Source organism: Hyperolius riggenbachi, chromosome 6, assembly GCF_040937935.1.
Source record: "Hyperolius riggenbachi isolate aHypRig1 chromosome 6, aHypRig1.pri, whole genome shotgun sequence".
NCBI lineage: Eukaryota > Metazoa > Chordata > Amphibia > Anura > Hyperoliidae > Hyperolius > Hyperolius riggenbachi.
Window position 1 is genome coordinate 274,972,045 of NC_090651.1, and position 17,825 is coordinate 274,989,869.

General features: G+C 42.4%; 1 protein-coding gene across 2 annotated transcripts in view; it reads left to right on the forward strand.

Annotated features, from left to right (window-relative positions):
* SIK3 (SIK family kinase 3) overlaps positions 1 to 17,825 on the forward strand; it is a 251,466-nt gene that overhangs the window by 150,387 nt on the left and 83,254 nt on the right. For both annotated transcript variants that reach the window (XM_068240911.1, XM_068240912.1), the window contains exons 5-8: positions 5,187 to 5,311; positions 9,533 to 9,656; positions 13,187 to 13,305; positions 15,462 to 15,572. In XM_068240911.1, the coding sequence (XP_068097012.1) occupies positions 5,187 to 5,311; positions 9,533 to 9,656; positions 13,187 to 13,305; positions 15,462 to 15,572 (479 nt within the window). The remainder of the gene's footprint in view (positions 1 to 5,186; positions 5,312 to 9,532; positions 9,657 to 13,186; positions 13,306 to 15,461; positions 15,573 to 17,825) is intronic.

A 17,825-nucleotide genomic window follows, 5' to 3' on the forward strand; every position in this document is an offset into this window, starting at 1 on the left:
TTCACCACAGGTTTACTTTTTAACAATACCAGTTGCCTGGCAGTCCTGCTGATCTTTCTGGCCAGTAGGGTCTGAATCACACACCTGAAACAAGCATGCAGCTAATCTTGTCAGATTTGTCATAGACATCTGATCTGCATGCTTGTTCAGGGTCTATGGCTTAAAGTATTAGTGGCAGAGGATCAGCAGGACTGCCAGGTAGTGTGCATTATTGAAAAGCTAATAAACATGTCCTACATTTACCTCTCAGCTCTGGTTCCCTGAAAGTGAACAACCAAGCAGACTAGGCCAGGATGTTAAAGCATTGCTTGGATGATAACGGACAGTTGTGAGTATTGCTGACAGACAAGTGAATTATCTGCTACGTTTACAGATATGTACACACCTGCAGAGAGAGCAGTTTTTGCTGTGGGTGTACACGGCTAAATCCCTAACCTTCCTTTTCGGGTTTATTTTAAGTGCTGGCGATTTTGAAAATCTCCCTAAAAGCGTTTGTGCAATGATTCCCTATGAGAGTGTTCACATCTGAACGTTTCGATTGCTTTCCGATGACCAAAGCGCTGCCTGTACCATTTTCTGAGTGGTTGGGCTATAATGGAAGGTATAAGGAAAATCCCTAAGCGCTTGAAAAAGCGCTTTCCCGAGCACTTTTAAGAATAAAAACATAGGGCCTGATTCACAAAGCGGTGCAAACTGCTTAGCACGGGTGTGCTAAACAGTTAGCACGTGAAGTGCATTTTGCGGACTTTTGCACGCGCAAAGTGCCACGATTCGCGCGATTGCCACGAAATGCACTTTACGTGCTAACTGTTTAGCACACACGTGCTAAACAGTTTGCACCGCTTTGTAAATCAGGCCCATAGTATTTATTCTTTTCCGGGTCAGAGTTCACTTCCTGATTGTCGTCAGGAAGTTAAAATCTCAATCGCTCATCAAAAGCACTTACACAAAATCGCCCAACGCTAAGAAAACCCCAGAATCACTTAAAAAAAAACTGCACACAAAAGCACTTGTGATAGCGATGGGCGATTCATAATGTGAACAAGGCCTTACTGTGGTACATTGTGATCCAGGGGAGAGCGCTGCAAACTCGTGCTGATTACAGAAAGCGGTCAGTATATTCAGGCAGTTTTGCAGGGCGAACTTATGATCTACAAGGGCCCCCAGCCTTGTAGAAGTGTTCTAAACCATTCCCTCCAATCTTAGAAACATTGTCCTAATAAATTTGAAAAGGCGGAAGGCAAACCTGTTGAGGTTTACATGTCCATAAATGAAGTGCATCTGGAAAAAGTATTAATAGCGCATCACTTTTTCCACATTTTATGTTACAGCCTTATTCCAAAATGTTTTTTTTTTTTCATCAAAACTCTACACACAACACCCCATAATGACAACGTGAAAAAAAGTGTACTTGAGGTTTTTTTCAAATTTTATTGAAAATGAAACTGAGAAATCACATGTACATAAGTATTCACAGCATTTGCTCAATACTTTGTCAATGTACCTTTGGCAGCAATTACTTTTTGAATATGATGCCACAAACTTGGCAAACCTATCCTCGGGCAGTTTCGCACATTCCTCTTTGCAACAAGTTCTTTTCAGTGAATTGCAATTGGATCCAAGTCTGGGCTCTTGCTGAAGCCACTCCTTTGATATCTTGGCTGTGTGCTTAGGGTCGTTGTCCTGCTGAAAGATGAGCAGTTGCCCCAGTATGAGTTCAAGAGCACTCTGGTCTGGTATTCATCCAGTATGTCTGTGTACATTGCTGTAGGGATATTTCCCTTTGTCCTGTCTAGTCTCCCAGTTCCTGACACAAAAAAAAAATCCCCACAGCATCATGCTGCCATAGGGATTGTATTGGCCTGGTGATAAGTGGTGCCTGATTTCCTCCAATCATGATGCCTAGCATTCACACCAAAGTGTTTTTGTCTTATCAGACCAAGAATTTTGTTTCTTAATCTCTGAGAGTTCTTCAGGTGCCTTTAGACAAACTCCAGGGGGGCTGCTATGTACTTTTTACTAGGAATGGCTTCCGTCTGGTCACTCCACCATACAGATCTGATTGGTCGATTACTGCAGAGATGGTTGTCCTTCTGGAAGCGTCTCCTCTTTCCACACAAGTCCTCTGGAGTGCTGACAGAGTGAAGATCAGGTTCTTGGTCACCTTCTTGTCTAAGGCCCTTCTTCCCCGGTCACTCAGTTTAGATGGCCGGTCAGCTCTAGGAAGAGTCCTGGTGGTTTTGAACTTCTTCCATTTATGCAAGATTGAGGCCACTGTGATTATTGGTACCTTCAAAGCTGCAGAATTTTTTCTGTAACCTTCAACAGATTTGTGCTTTGAGACAATCCTGTCTCTGAGCTCTACAGACAATTCCTTTGACTTCATGCTTGGTTTGTGCTCTGACATGAACTGTCAATGGTGAGACCTTATATAGACAGGTGTTTGCCTTTCCAAATCCTGTCCGATCAACTGAATTTACCACAGTTGGACTCCAATTGAGCTTCAGATACGTCTCAAGGATCATCAGACACCTTACTTCAAAGAGTTTAGAAAAATCTCAGATGCTATCTTCACACCTTCTCCTGGATAAATATGGGCAGCTGGAAGGGGAGGGGGGAAAGTGGCAGCTCCTGTAGCTATTAAAAACCACGGGGAAAAAAGTGGTGCTTTGTTTCCTTTAAAGCCCAAAAGCACTGCCACCCAGAATCTCTGCATACTTATGGAGGTCTCTCTGCCTACTCTCTATTATAGTTGTATTCACAAAGAATAATCTTCAGCAGTTGAGTTTAGCTGGGCTTTAGGGCTAGGTTCATACATAGGGAAAAAAGTACCCTTTTCCAGACAGCAGGCAGGCGGACAAACGGACACTTGAATGGATTCAACTGTGTGCAAGTGTACATGAAAGATTTGATACTACTGCAAGGGGTGGCATTTTGCACAGTACTTTATGTTGTGAAGTTTGAGGTTGCACCATGTTTTGCACCATTTGCTTACTTCTGCGTTGTGAACTCTTGATGTTTTTGTTTCCATCATGTTGACTTTCACTTTATCTCAATTCAGACATGTTGATGAAGGTAGGCTTTAGTTCTCATCGAGAAACTGAATTTACCCTAAATTCACTTTTCAAAATAAGCTGTTGCGTATTGTTTGCTGCACAGGTTATGGAATCATGCGGGATGAATATGGATTTATCTGTGCAGTTCCCCTATTATAACTCCCAGCAGTCTCTGCAGATATTTTGTGATCTCCACCTCAAGGTCCATACACAAAATATATTTAAGTCTGTTAGAGGTTTGATTTGATAAAAACATCAACCCAAAGTGTGAAGCGGTGGATGCAGTGTTACCGGGCCAATTCCCAAGAGATTTCATGACCATAGTTTTCGGGATTCAGCCTGCAGTGTATGGGCAGCCAACAGAACTCTCTCTAATCAGCTTAGAGAGGGATCTGTCTCTTGGTCGACATGCATCACTAGATGTATGGGCACCTTTAGATTTACAATGTTTTTGAGTCCATTAAAAAAAGTTTAGCCCCCCTCATTCTATTTTCATAATTTTGAATGGCCATTACTTAAATTGGCCATTGAGAGGTTTATTATTCCGGCTAACTTGATCTGTTTTCAGCATTCCTAATCTATGAACTTCTAAACAAGTTCATTGATTGACTGTAGGGAATTAGAGGTGTATATTGACAGCCTTTATGGTCTTACACTGCATTGATCAGTACAACATTTGTGTGTCACTATTAGGGATAATCAATGAGCGGAAAATATTTTCTCTTGCATTCAAATTTAATGTAAATGTTATGCAGCTTCAACTTGGATCAATAAAAATTTACAGAAAGTTATTCGGATTGGTCCAGTTTCAAGCTGCTTGTAATTTACATGTCATTGACGTTTGAATGCAATGACTTTCTCGCTCTTGGCAGATGTCTTATTGTTAATGTTAATTCCCAAGACGGGTGTAAATGTCCCTTTTGAAAAATATTATTTAATTATTTGATTTATATAGTGCCAACATATTACACAGCTCTAGGCAATAAATACGGTAGGATACTCAAGGAAGGAGGGCCCTGCCAAAGACTTGCAATCTAAAGGGAGGGGGAGGTGACACGATAAAAGGTGGTGACCCGATAGGAAGGGGGCTGCATTAAGAGGCTTGGCAGGGAGAGTCAGGGCAGCGGTCAGGTGGAGTAGGCCTTCTTGAACAGGTAAGTTTTGTTTGAAGGTGCTAAAATAAGGGGGCAAGCCTGATGGGCAGTGGAATATTTCCACAGGGGGTGGCTCTAGTCAAGTTCTTTAGTCATGCATGGGAGTGCGAGATGAGTGTGATGTTTAGGAGAAGATCGTTGGACTGGCAGGACTTGTGCAAAGATTTGTAGGCCAGATATAAGTGCTTGTGAGCACCTGCTCACAGTGCCAAAACCACTGGTAAATGGTTTACTGACCATGGTATTACTGTGCTCAATTGGCCTGCCAACTCTCTTGACCTGAACCCCATAGAGAATCTGTGGGATATTGTGAAGGGAAAGTTGAGAGACGCAAGACCCAACACTCTGGATGAGCTTAAGGCCGCTATCGAAGCATCCTGGGCCTCCATAACACCTGAGCAGTGCCACAGGCTGATTGCCTCCATGCCACGCCGCATTGAAGCAGTCATTTCTGCAAAAGGATTCCCGACCAAGTACTGAGTGCATAACTGAAGATAATTTGAAGGTTTACTTTTTTTGTTTTAAAAACACTTTTCTTTTATTGGTCGGATGAAATATGCTAATTTTTTGAGATAGGAATTTTGTGTTTTCATGAGCTGTATGCCAAAATCATCAATATTAAAACAATAAAATGCTTGAACTACTTCAGTTGTGTGTATTTGAATCTAAAATATATGAAAGTCTAATGTTTATCAGTACATTACAGAAAATAATGAACTTTATCACAATATGCTAATTTTTTGAGAAGATCCTGTATATGCACTACCTAGTGGCGTAAGAAGAGTTGCCACCAACTGACCTGCTGTATCGTAGAGATTTGTCAGAAGTGCACCATCATGTGCAAATGCACAGCTGTCTTAATATGCAGAAGTGTCCATAAACCAATAATCTAATAAAATAAGATGTCAGTTATTCTCTGCTTGTTTTTGTTCATTTAATTACTGTTTGTAACCCCCTGTTATTTATTCTCCTCCAGATTTTGGGTTCAGTAATCGTTTTACTCCAGGGCAGCTGTTAAAAACTTGGTGCGGAAGTCCACCTTATGCAGCTCCAGAACTATTTGAAGGAAAGGAGTATGAAGGACCCAAGGTGGACATTTGGGTGAGTAGTGCTTGTATAGTCACTGAGCTACAACAAGCTACAAATGGCTGCTAACTCCCAAGCAAACCCCTTCCAGTTATACACCATTACTCCACCACTCACATTTTTATCTCTGACCATAGGCGGCATTCTGAATTTCATTTGGTGACAGGAGGAACTTTAAAAGCAGTACCCACTATGTATTGACTGCAGCAATGGTTAGTGTTTTTTTTAAAGTATTCCCAAGTAGGGATGGTCAATGAGATGCAAATAATCTGTATTGATGCAGGATTATACAAATTTTGTATGCAAACAAATGCATCTTGAAAATGGACCAGACACATTTTTCCGGGCTGGAAGTTGACAGGTCCCCATGTTCAAGCTGCATATATTCACATACAACTTTTGCCTAATCCTGCATCACCTCGGAACACCATGCATCTCATTAACCATCCCAAATCCTGAAATACCATTTCTCGCCTTCAGTCTTCTGCCAGGAGAAGATCTGTTCCACAGTGTTCATATGACTGCAGTTTTGGAGGATTTAGGGCCCGTTTCCACTATCGCGAATTCGCATGCGTTTGCCGCATGCGAATTCGCATAGCCAATACAAGTGGGTGGGACTGTTTCCACATGTCAGGATTCCTTTGCGTTTTTCTGTGCAGAAAAAATCTGCACGACAGAGCCATCAGAATTCGCATATCGCTATGTGAATCGCATACAATGTATTTAATAGGGAATTTCACATGCGGCATTGGTATGCGGATTTTCATGCGAATTCGCATACGGTTTCGTATGGAATCAATGGAAAAGCACACAGGCACTGCCATAGTTAAATTCGCATACATAGTCATCCATGTGAAATCGTATGCAAATTTGCATGAAAATTCGCATACAACCGCATGCGAAATTCGCATGCAAATTTTTACTGCGGCGATTCCCACCGCAAAGTTAAATTATTTAAGATCTGTTTTAAAGCCCCATCTACACGATACGATTCTTTGTGCGATTGGATTACAATTCTATTTACGATCTGAATAAATCCGACATGTCCGATCGGGATTCGATTCAATTCGATTTGCCATTGTTTTGCAATGGCAAATCGAATCACGATCAGACATGTCGGATTTAATCAGAACGTAAATGGAATCCTAATCCAATCGCTCAAAAAATTGAATCATGTAGATGGGGCTTAAGATATAGATTAGAGAAGGTTTAGATCCTCTGTCTGATTTTTTTTATTGCCGTCTTGAGTCTAAAAGTTGGGAAAATATCACCGAAGAGAAAACTCAGAAGAAAAAGTTAGCTACGTATGAGCCATGGTGTACAGAAATGTGTGCAGAAATACTCACATAGAAATCTGTCAAGTGTACCCCCAGCCTGAATATTTTTCACCCTGCCTTGTAACCTGCTTTGAAAGCTTTCTTTAACCTCCTTAGCGGCTCGGGATGGAAATCTGCAGCTCAGAGCGGTAATCCCGTGCCTGAGTGAGTTATATGCAGGAGCTGCTGCAGATCTCTCTATGGTTTTTTTTTTTTTTTGCTTTGTTTTTAGGGACTAAAGGCTTGTGAAATAATTACATGGCTTTTAGACCCTTAATCCAGAAATAACGCCAGCGAGGTTAAAGGAAACCTGAGACGTTATAAAATACGTTTTATACTTACCTGGAGCTTCCTCCACCACCCTCCGCACTGATCCCTCCCACAACATCTTCCTTCCCCCTCCTCGCTTGCTTGGTAGAGGCCCCATTAGCTTGGCCAGTCGATGCGTACTGTGCATGCGCAGCCTGGCCGCGTGTGCGCGCTCTGTGCCTGCGCAGTACTGCTGCCCAGGCGCAGAACGCTCCCAGATGCGGGAGCGAGACGGGGGAGCGCTCATGCAAACTGCGCCGGCTGGCCCCAACTTGCCAAGCTAATGGCTCTTCTACCGAGCAAGCAAGGAGGCGGAGGAAGATGGCGATCAGTGCAGAGCGAACTGAAGGAAGCCCCAAGTATGCATAAAACTTATTTTATTACCTCTCTGGTTTACTTTAAGGGATATCAGAGCTGAATGAGAAATTAACAGACTATATTAGTGTATGGAGAGGTGGGCAGACTCTTACCGCACTTCCTGTGCCAGAATCACCCTGCGTTCAGTGGTAAAAGCCTCCATTTTCAGGTCAGCGTCCTTTGACCTGGCCATACTTGCTGCACATGTGCAGTAGTTCATGTCTGTGCCGTGTTACCACCCTCCTTGCTTGTGCACACAGGAGACAAGTGGGAAGTGCGGTCACAAGGTCACATGGGCGGTAGGTGCGGTAAAAGTCTGCCCACCTCCCCATACGCTCATTAACATAGCGTACCTTTTGTTTTTCATTCAACTCCTGTATCCTTTAAAAAGGGAACAAAAAGTCACTCCTATGAGGTCTTTGTATTCGGAAATGAGATTGAAAAAAAAAAAGTGGGGATTGGTCTGACGTTGGTTTTGGAATTTTCACAGATTATACCTTTTTCACAAAATAACAAAAGTTGATTTTGGCAACCTTTTTTTGTTTAAAGAGACTCTGAAGCGAGTCTAAATTCACTTCTTTAACTTGTAGCCATGTTAAGCACTATAAGCCCTGCTAAACAGCCGCTATCCCGCGGCAAAGCGAGGGGTTTATATCCCCCAAATCCCCCCTGCAAAATTTACAACTTTCTTGGTCGTGGATTTTGCTGCCCCGGGAGGCAGAGCTTTCAGCTGTGGCTCTGCCTCCATGCACGTCAATCGCCGTGCGGATCTCCGCCTCTCCCCCGCCCCTCTCTGTGAAAGAAGATTGAGAGGGGCGGGGAGAGGAGGCGATCAGGGGGATTGACGCGCTGATGAGGCAGAGATACAGCCATAAGCTCTGCCTCATCAGGAAGAGCTCCCCGGAGTTAGGAGAGGGGATTTGGGGGGTATAAACCCTTTGTTTTGCCGCGAGGTAGCGACGGTTTAGCAGGGCTTATAGTTCTTAACATTGCTATAAGTTAAAAAAGTGGATTGAGACTCACTTCAGAGTCTCTAACATTGAAATAAAAAAAAGCCCCGGGCTTTGCTCTGGGCTAGTACTGACTTGTTCAGCACTTTCCTGTACAAAGCTTTTGCTGTCCATAGCTCTCCTTTTCCATATCTACAGTATTTGTGTACCACTGTGTTCTCTTTATCACACCAGCAGCATTTTGAGCTAGGACTGTTGGATGTTTTTTATTCTGCTGGTCTTAGCTCCAATAGACTAAAGGTGCCCATTAACCGTACAATTATCTTAGTGATCAACCCTCTGACCAATCAGATTGGTGCAGATTTAATGGTGCATATTGACAATGAGCAATTAACGTATTGATCGTTCTGTTGATCCATTTTTCAAATCAATTCTATTGATGTGATTGGATTGGCTACCAATTTGGTTCCAGTTCATGTGCCCAAATGATCATTTCCAACCGATTGCAATTATCACACAGACCCGGAGATTGTACTGTTAGGCACCTTTACATTTGGCGCCACTTGTGCATGTCCACTACCCAATGTTAGTATGTTGAGAATTAAAAGTAGAGGCAGTACAAGGGGCAGCGCTGTCCTACCCCCACCTGAATTCTTCTGGTATTATCCTAAAAGCTTATTGTAAAGTTATGTAAGTGGCAACTTTTGTTATCTTGAGAAAAAAATTAACTTTTAACGCTCTGTACACACATGGGTAAACCATGGTCTTCAGACACCGAACGAGGAATGACTGGTCAGCCAAAAAAAGTTTTACGAACGTTCCTACGACTGTAAAAGACAGCGATGATTGTCCATGTAGATTGATCCGTCCTGGCCAAAGGGTTCAGCTGATAATCTGGTGAAATAGTTTGTACCGCACAATAGCAAACAATCCATTGAAAAAAAACTTGCGTGTTGCAAATCTCACTCTTACTGCTCCTAATTTTTGCGGTTCTGGTTCCGGTCTGACCAGGAGACTGTGATTGTGCCATCACTGAATGCAAATGTGCGCCAACGTAATTTGCTCATCACTTATCGGGTATCGCTCGTTTTCTGATAACCGTGGTCTAGCTTGTGTACGGAGCTTTAATTTGAAACTTTATTGAAGTTTGTCTTTTAATGGCTGATGAACAGTTTGTCCTGTCAGAACCCACCTGTTTTGTGTTTTTTTTGCTTTTGTTTTTTTGACAGGTACATAACTTTTTGTAAGCCTTTACAGTTTTGCAGATAACCTTTCTTTTTTTTTTTTTCCCCTCTGACAATTAGAGCTTGGGAGTGGTCTTGTATGTCTTGGTCTGTGGTGCACTTCCCTTTGATGGAAGCACATTGCAAAACCTACGAGCCCGAGTCTTGAGTGGGAAGTTTCGGATACCTTTTTTCATGTCCACAGGTATAATTTTTATTTTTTCACCTAAAAACAAAATGCTTGTGCATGTTGAAAATGTAAAAATGATTCTTGATGAAATTTCAAGCAGCAGTTATTTTTTGATGATCTTAGTTGTTAAAGTAAATCTGTTACGAAAATAAAAACAAAAAACAGATACTCGCCTAAGGAGAGGGAAGGCTCTGGTCCTATAGAGCCTTCCCCGGCTCCTCACGGTACCAGAGTTAAATCGCTGGATCCTCGGTTTAAAACTCCCGCCGCGGGAGGCTTTGGAAGTGTTCGGGTGCCTGAGCGCTCCTGTAGATGGGTGGCTCCTTACTGCGCATGCGCGAGTGTGTGAGACAGCATGCTTGTGCATGCGCAGTACGGAGCGGACTGTCTTTTTAGAGCTTTCTGGGTCCCAAAGACCTCCAAAGGGGGGGGGGGGGGGTGTATCTGTTTTTTTTTTTTTAATTTTCGCTTCAGACTTGCTTTAAATCAGATCTGTAGTCAACAAAACTTGGTCTCTTGACTTCAGTTGTTGGGATTGATCAGGTAAGCAAGAATGGAAATTCTTACATCCACGATCTCTGTTTGTTACCTTATAGTAGTCTAAATCTGCCACTGCTCTCCCTGATCAAATCGAATTAGAGAGAGATCTGTCTCAGCCCATACACCGCAGGCTGCACCCCGATCAGTTTCAGCATGAAATCTCTTGGGAATTTGCTGCGTCTGCCACCTTGCCATTAACCACATATCCCCGCCCCCCCCAAATGCCTCCCCTCCCCCGGCATTTATACATTACCTGTCCTGTGTTGCCCACCGCACGGTGCCCAGCAGTCTTCCACTTCTATTTGCCCCTCACACGCTGCCGGCTTTTAGCACTTGTGACGGCGGTGTGTGAGGCGCAAATAGAAGAGTAAGAACCGGAAGAAGGATGGGCATTGCTTGATGGGTGACATAGAACAGGTAATGTATAAATTAGACTAGATTTATTTATTTTTTTGACCAGCAGTGGAAAACTTCAAAAAATCTGTGGGCAGTGAACATTGCAGAGCAGGATTATACCTCATAATTTAAAGAGACTGCTAAGGACTTCAAGATTTACACCTCCCTACAATAGAAGCTACGAGTAGCCATTTTTAAATTTATTTTGCAAAATGTTTTAATCCTTATTCTTCGCTAGGATTTTGGAAGCTAGCTACTATAAAAGATACAACCTAAGACTATTATAAATGTAAATTCTTTGAAAAAGAATGTTAGATTCTTAATGCCTGAAAGATACCCAGTAATAAACCTGCATTAGAGGCTCTGAAGCTGTGTACACACGCTAGATGAAACTTGGCTGAGAATGCCTCTGGCGTTATTCCATCGTCTGTACAGCCCCTGACCCACCTTGGTGGCTCAGCCAGGGATCTGCCTGGCGGATCCATTTGGTCAAGAGCATTGTTCTCCCCACTGAGTTGGCCCACCTCCTGCTGTCTAGCGACCCGTCTTGTCAGCCATGCAATGTCACCTTAGGGCTCAAATTCCACTCCCTGCCTGTTTGAGGCTTTAGAATGGGATTGATTATTGAAAGTTTTGTCTTTCTGTACCAGATAACAGCCCTGCCATTTGGCATTTCCCAGCTCGCAAAATGTTCACAAGACATGTGACAAAACTTAAATCTAATCACAGGTTATGTAAAATTACTATAATCAATTACCTCATTGATTTCCTTATTGCTGCTGGCATTAAGTACCTCTGGTTACGGCATCTATGTACAGTCTTGTAAACCCTGTTTGACCTTGGCTGGATTATGGTTTATAATCTAGAAAAATACAGTTCAGTAACGAGCACTACTAAGCAATTCTTGTGGTTGATAACACACGGATATGGCATGCAATCAATCACTCCCCAATTGTAAATTGATCTTGTAGTAGGTATTTATTCTTCCTCCTTATCCACTATAAGGGTGCCCATACATCACTCGATTATGCCGACCGATCCACCTTTCAGTCCATTCATTTTATCGTATTGGACAATTTATTTTTCAAACGATTTCTGGCAAAAAGTGGTTGAAAGGATCAGTCGGGATTGCTGTAATATCTCAGTCGCAAATGCTCGATCGATTGTGTGGTGGTAACTGCATTTGGTATGCAGTGTATGGGAGGGCAATAGATCCCTCTCTGATCAGATTTGATCGGAGAGTGATCTGTCTAATGATGCCTCTTGAAAGTTAATTTATTGTGTGTTGTCAAGGGCAACTTAAGCGGGAGGGATATAGAGGCTGCTATATGCATTTCCTTTTAAGCAATGCCAGTTTCTTGGCTATCCTGCTGATCCAATGCCTCTAATACTTTAAGCTATAGACCCTGAACAAGCATGCAGCAGATCAGGGGTTTACGACGTTGTCAGATTTGACAAGATTAGCTGCATGTTTGTTTCTAGTGTTAAGACACTACTGTAGCCCAAACGATTAGCAGGGCTGCCAGGCAACTGGTATTATTTAAAAGGAAATAAACATGACAGCCTTCATATTCTTCTAACTTCAGTTACCCTTTAAGGCAATAGATTCCTGTCAAGTGATCAAATCTTTTGGAAAGAAGTGTAAGGTCAGCCTTATTTTGCTTGATTCTGAATAGGGATGGCCTAGCCTAGGAGAACTCATGGAGAAGCATGTGATCAGTCTGATCAGCTGATAGATTTGTAACGCTCTGATTTGCTGTGATGACTTCCTGGTTTAACACATGATCATGACCAGCAAATCAGAGCCTTACAAATCTATCAGCTGATCAAACTGATCACGTTCTTCTCCATGAGTTCTCCTAAGCTGGGCCATCCCTAATTCTGAATTGGAATTGTCTTATGTCCTGACATAGAAAAGGCTATCCCATGTAACATTTAGCTTAAAGGGGAACTGAAGTAAGAGGTATACGGAGGCTGCCATATTTATTTCCTTTTAATCAATACCAGTTGCCTGGCAGTCCTGCTGGTCTATTTCTCTGCAGTAGTATCTGAATAACACCAGAAACAAGCATGCAGCTAGTCTTGTCAGATCTGACTTTAAAGTCTTAAGCACCTGATCTGCTGCGTGCTATTTCAGGGGCTATGGCTAATAGTATTAGAAGCAGAGGATCAGCAGAGCTGCCAGGCAACTGGTATTGCTTAAAAGGAAATAAACATGGCAGCCTCCATATACCTCTCTCTTCAGTTCCCCTTTAATCCAGTTATGTCTTTTAGAAAGGGCGTGAGCAATGTGTCTTCTGAATTGACAGCAGGGCAAGTGAGCTTCTGATGGCGGGAGACTAGCGGGTAGCAGCTGGAGCACGCGTCAGGAAGTTGAAATATGCGCCCTAGCAGGGATAACTGCTCCCAAACAGGGCCTAGCACAATCTGGAAGCAGTTGATGTATAAATAAGGTTATTTCTTAAATCATCCTCACTACACAGCATTCTTTATCAAGTGCCACAAATGTTAGCACAGTGCTGCATATATATGGTCCTTGTCTACCTGGGAAATTAAGGGGAAAAAAAATCAGTCTCGTTGTAATGTTATCACGTTGATCTTTTCCTCAGAATGTGAACACCTTATCCGACACATGCTGGTTTTGGAGCCCACTAGGCGTCTGTCAATGGAGCAGATCTGTAAACACAAGTGGATGTGTCAGGGTGAGCAGGACCTCGATTTTGAGAGGGTAAGTGCTACCACACACACAGGCATCACTACTCTGCATAGGGGGGGGGGGGGGGTAGATTTAGCCATTGCCACTTAACTCTGCGTTAGTGACTCAAGTATAAGCCAACATCCACACTTTTTGGTCACTTTTTTGCTCCCAAAAACTGTCTTTTACTTGAGAATATACAGTAATTGCGTATTTGGAAGGTCAGATTTTGGAGTGAGATTTTTGTTTTGATGTCATTTTGACGAAATCATAAAGGAAGGTCAAAACTTTTGGATAAAAGCACCTAGACTTGAGAGGAATGGGACATTTATTTTGGGACGATCTATGATGCAACGGGAGATTTTCTTAATTGCATTTGAATTTTGTATAAAGCTGAAAATATCAATCGTGAACATTTTAAATGTTAAGAGTATTTTTCTAAACTCAAATAACACATTCTAGTGAAACAGAAATAATTAGTGCAAAATTAAGACACATATGGTCAGCATAAATGTAACTTAGAGAGCATGCGCCAAAAATGACTATTTATAGATTTGGATGTATTTCTTTACTTATTATTTATGATTGGACCATTGTTTAAGGCATGTTTTAAGTCTCTCATGGGTTACACTGTGCAGTGCTGCGTTAGTATGTTGGAGTAACTGTTGGTTCCCAGGGCACATTTGCCATGCCTCCCACTGTCAACTTTTACATTGCTGATTTGCAACTGAAATAAAAAAATGATTTGTTTGGGGAATAAGTATAAAACTTCGGCCACAGAGGCCCTGAACTGTAGTTTCAGATCTTCCACTGAAAACGCTGCTCTGTTATTTGAAGATCGCAGCCCCACTATTTCTGCCAATAATATCACATCATTATTTGTGGTGATAGCTGGCTAAAGGGAGCAGCTTAGTGAATCTGGAAGGGGTGCACAATGAGTCTTGCTTCATATACTTAAGGGGGGGGGGGGGGCAATTTTAGAGCAAAGACAAATTTCATTGAAGTCAGACATGGAGCAGTGATCAGATGACACCTTGTACATTGCTTCCACAGGATTTGGATTCGCAGTGATTTTAAGTGCTAAAAAGTGCAAGGTTCATGTCTGAGTATGAGGAAAGTACAAGAGAGTCCTTTGTTAGCTATGGCTATGTCTGTGTTATTGGCTTTTCAGCTAGCATATATGCTTACAGTCTTTATGTAATAGTTTTTTTAAAGAGAGCCTGAGGTGGGCAAAAAAAAAAAGTAGGCTACCTGATCCGCAGGGCTGAGCGGATTAGGGAGCCGCAAAAACAGCCTCTCCCCACCACTCCCGTGGGCTGCAATGGCCCACTTTCACTGTCCTGACCTATAGGGGGAGCGGCAGGAGGCGTGGCCAGGAAGAGAGCTGCCCAATGGCAGCTCAGGAAACTCTGTAGGTACATCCTTGGCGGGTGTTTTGAACAGGGAGTCCCTCTCCCCTGTGTTTACCTCAGTTAGTAACAAATCTTGTGGCTAAACTCGAGGGGCTGTAGCACAGTGTGTGTGTGTGTGTGTGTGGGGGGGGGGGGGCAGAGAGCGGCAGTTGAGGGACACAGCCATGTCATTAAGCAGACAACATGCCTCTGTCCCATCTGCCACCCGAAGATCCACCTCGGGTTCTCTTTAAATGTGCATAAAATGTGTTAAAATGATACCCTTATCAGTAATTGTTTTGAGTAGAGCAGGCAAGAATTATAACCTCTGAAGTTGTTCCTTTCTTACCACCCAAAATTGGCCTTAAACTTTGGTAGGGACATTACACTATTGGCTATTATGAGAATTAGGTCCCTCTGAGGGACAGTCAAGCCCTGTACACACACTAGATGAAACTTTGCCAAGGCGATCGTTAGCCGCCACTGACCCCTCTCGGCCGCTTGGTGAGCATCACTTCGTCTGATGGCTGAGAGCATTGTTCTTTCCACTTATCTCTTGCCCATCCCACATAGGAACAGCGCATCTGCCAGCCTTAGCCCAGACATGTCACACGAGGGATCAGGTACCTCATGCTTTTGTGTTAACTTCCTTGTACTCAGGCTTTAGTGCCATGGTTTGGTACCCTGCAAAGCTCTGTAGTTCTATATAAGTGCATAATAGTTTGTTTACGGTATCCAGCACAGAACAAGTGCCCTTTTCTTTCCATAATGTTCTTAGTTTTTTTTTGTGTTTTTCAGTTAATAGCAGAATGTCAGCACGTGAAGATGGAGAGGCAGAGGGAGCCTATTAATGATCAAGTTGTACTGACTATGGTGGATATGGGATTAGACAAAGACCGGACTCTTCAGGTGAAGATCATATTTATATAGTAGAATCTCATTTATTCAGCACTAATGTGGATTGGTAGATGCCGGACAGATGTGGTTTCTGGTTGTTAGTGAATTGCTGTTTTAAAATGGCAAATTAAACCACGCCTGACCTGAGACAAGGCTACAAGCACAGAGGTATGTCCCTGCTGGGTCTACATATCTCTGTGCGTTATCACTTACTACCCCCATTTCTCCAGGCCCCGTAATCCCTATTTAAAATCTTGACTTAAAGTCAAATTTTCAGGCAGGAAGAGGCAAATAACATTTATATTGTGCTTTTCTCCTGGCGGACTCAAAGCACCAGAGCTGCAGCCAATAGGGCGCTCTATAGGTAATAGTGTTAGGGAGTCTTGCCCAAGGTCTTCTACTGAATAGGTACTGGCTTACTGAACAGGAAGAGCCGAGGTTCGAACCAAGGTCTCCTGTGCCAGAGGCAGAGTCCTTAACCAGTGCACTATCCAGCCACAGCAGATAGTGTACTGATAAATCTCAGATCTAGAAATAATGTGGTATAGAAACTGGGTGGGAGGGGCCATCATCACAATTTTACTTTAGGCAGCCAGGAGAGAGGAATGGACAACGCACAGAGTTATGCGAATCCAACATGGTCATAACTCTACTCTGTGCTTACCTTGGGTAGCTATGCTTTGAGTTGGGTATCCTTCAAGTCAGAGACCGATATAATATAACACAGTTTTATTACTGTGTAATATAAAATAACATTTGTGAATTAAGTGTTTAATTGTAGTTAATTGGCAGTTAATAAACTTTATTAAAGTGAACCCGTGGTGAATCTCGGGGCAAAAAACAGATACTTATTTAAGAAGAGGGAAGCCTCTGAATCCTATAGAGGCTTCTTGTGTCGTCCTTGCTCCTACCATTCGCTGGACCCTCTGGAATATGCGGACCATGCTCCTCTTTATCCATGAGCACAACGGTTGTGCCCACGCAGCAGCACAGAGCCGATTCGGCTTACTTCACAGGTGCAGCTGTACTTGCGGAGGCGTAGCATCGCCGCACTCTTGTATGAAGAGGAGTGTGGCCTGGATTCGTAATCGGACAAGCTCTGGTGGGATTTTTTTGGAGGCCCGCAAGCAGCAATAATGGTCCAGGGGACTGCATGGAAAGCCTCTACAGGATCCAGGTGTTTCCTTCTTTGGTAAGTACCTGGTTTTTGAACTGATATTCTACCAGGTACACGTTAATGAACTTCACTAACTTTATGTAACTGTTACAGTTGGGGTTAGAGGGTTTAGACATTACATCAGCATCTGGTGATGTAACTGGAACATATTCAAGAGAAGTGGATGCTGATTAACTGAGTTCTGGATAATTGAGATACTACGGTTTTCTTTCTTTTCATGGTTGAGTTGCAATTTACAATTGTGGATGCAACAACAGAATGTTTAGTGTTTTTCAGTAGTGTTTCTGAGCCCATGCAGTGAAGTCCACTTCATGGCCTTGTCTGTTTTTAGTGCCGGGTTTCCTGAGGGTCTGAAGATCATGACCATTTAGTATTGCGGTTCAGGCTTTTCTCTTGTATACAGAGAGTTTTCAAGGTTTTAATGATGTTGTACAGTAGATGATGAAATTCCTAAATTCTTTGTAAGTTATGTCCCGGCTTGTGTTGCCAATTAACCTAATTAGTTGTCCCATTTTTATGAAGTGTTTCTGACACAAGAATTCAAAATGAGCGTATGTTTTTCATAAAATTCTCAGTTTCAAAATTGAGTGGTATTGTCTTAGTACGATTTTCCATTATAGAGTTTGAAAAATTTGCCAGTCATCACATCCTTTTTTTTTTTTTTTAAATAAAATACTGTAACTAAAACCAAAACTATGTACTTCATTAAATTTAATAATGCACAAATAATCATGAATATCTACTGTACTTCTCACCTCTAATGGCACTCACTGTAGTAGGTCAAAAAAATTATCCATTGTAGGCAGGGAACACACAAGTGTCTTTTGGTTTTTGTTTTCTGTTTTTTTGTTTCGTTTTTTTTTGTAGCAATGTATTAGAACAGGCAGCCCCACTCGCATTGGTAATGGTTGCTGCTTTGTTTTTGTTTTTTTCTTCCTCCACGTGCATTTGCATTTTTGTATAAAAATGTATTTGGCAGCTGTGGACTTACCCATTTACCGTAAATGCATACAACTGCCTATTGTATTTTTTGGAAAATGTCTCAAAATCTATTCATAAACTCAGATTGCAGTGTGATCCCTGCATTA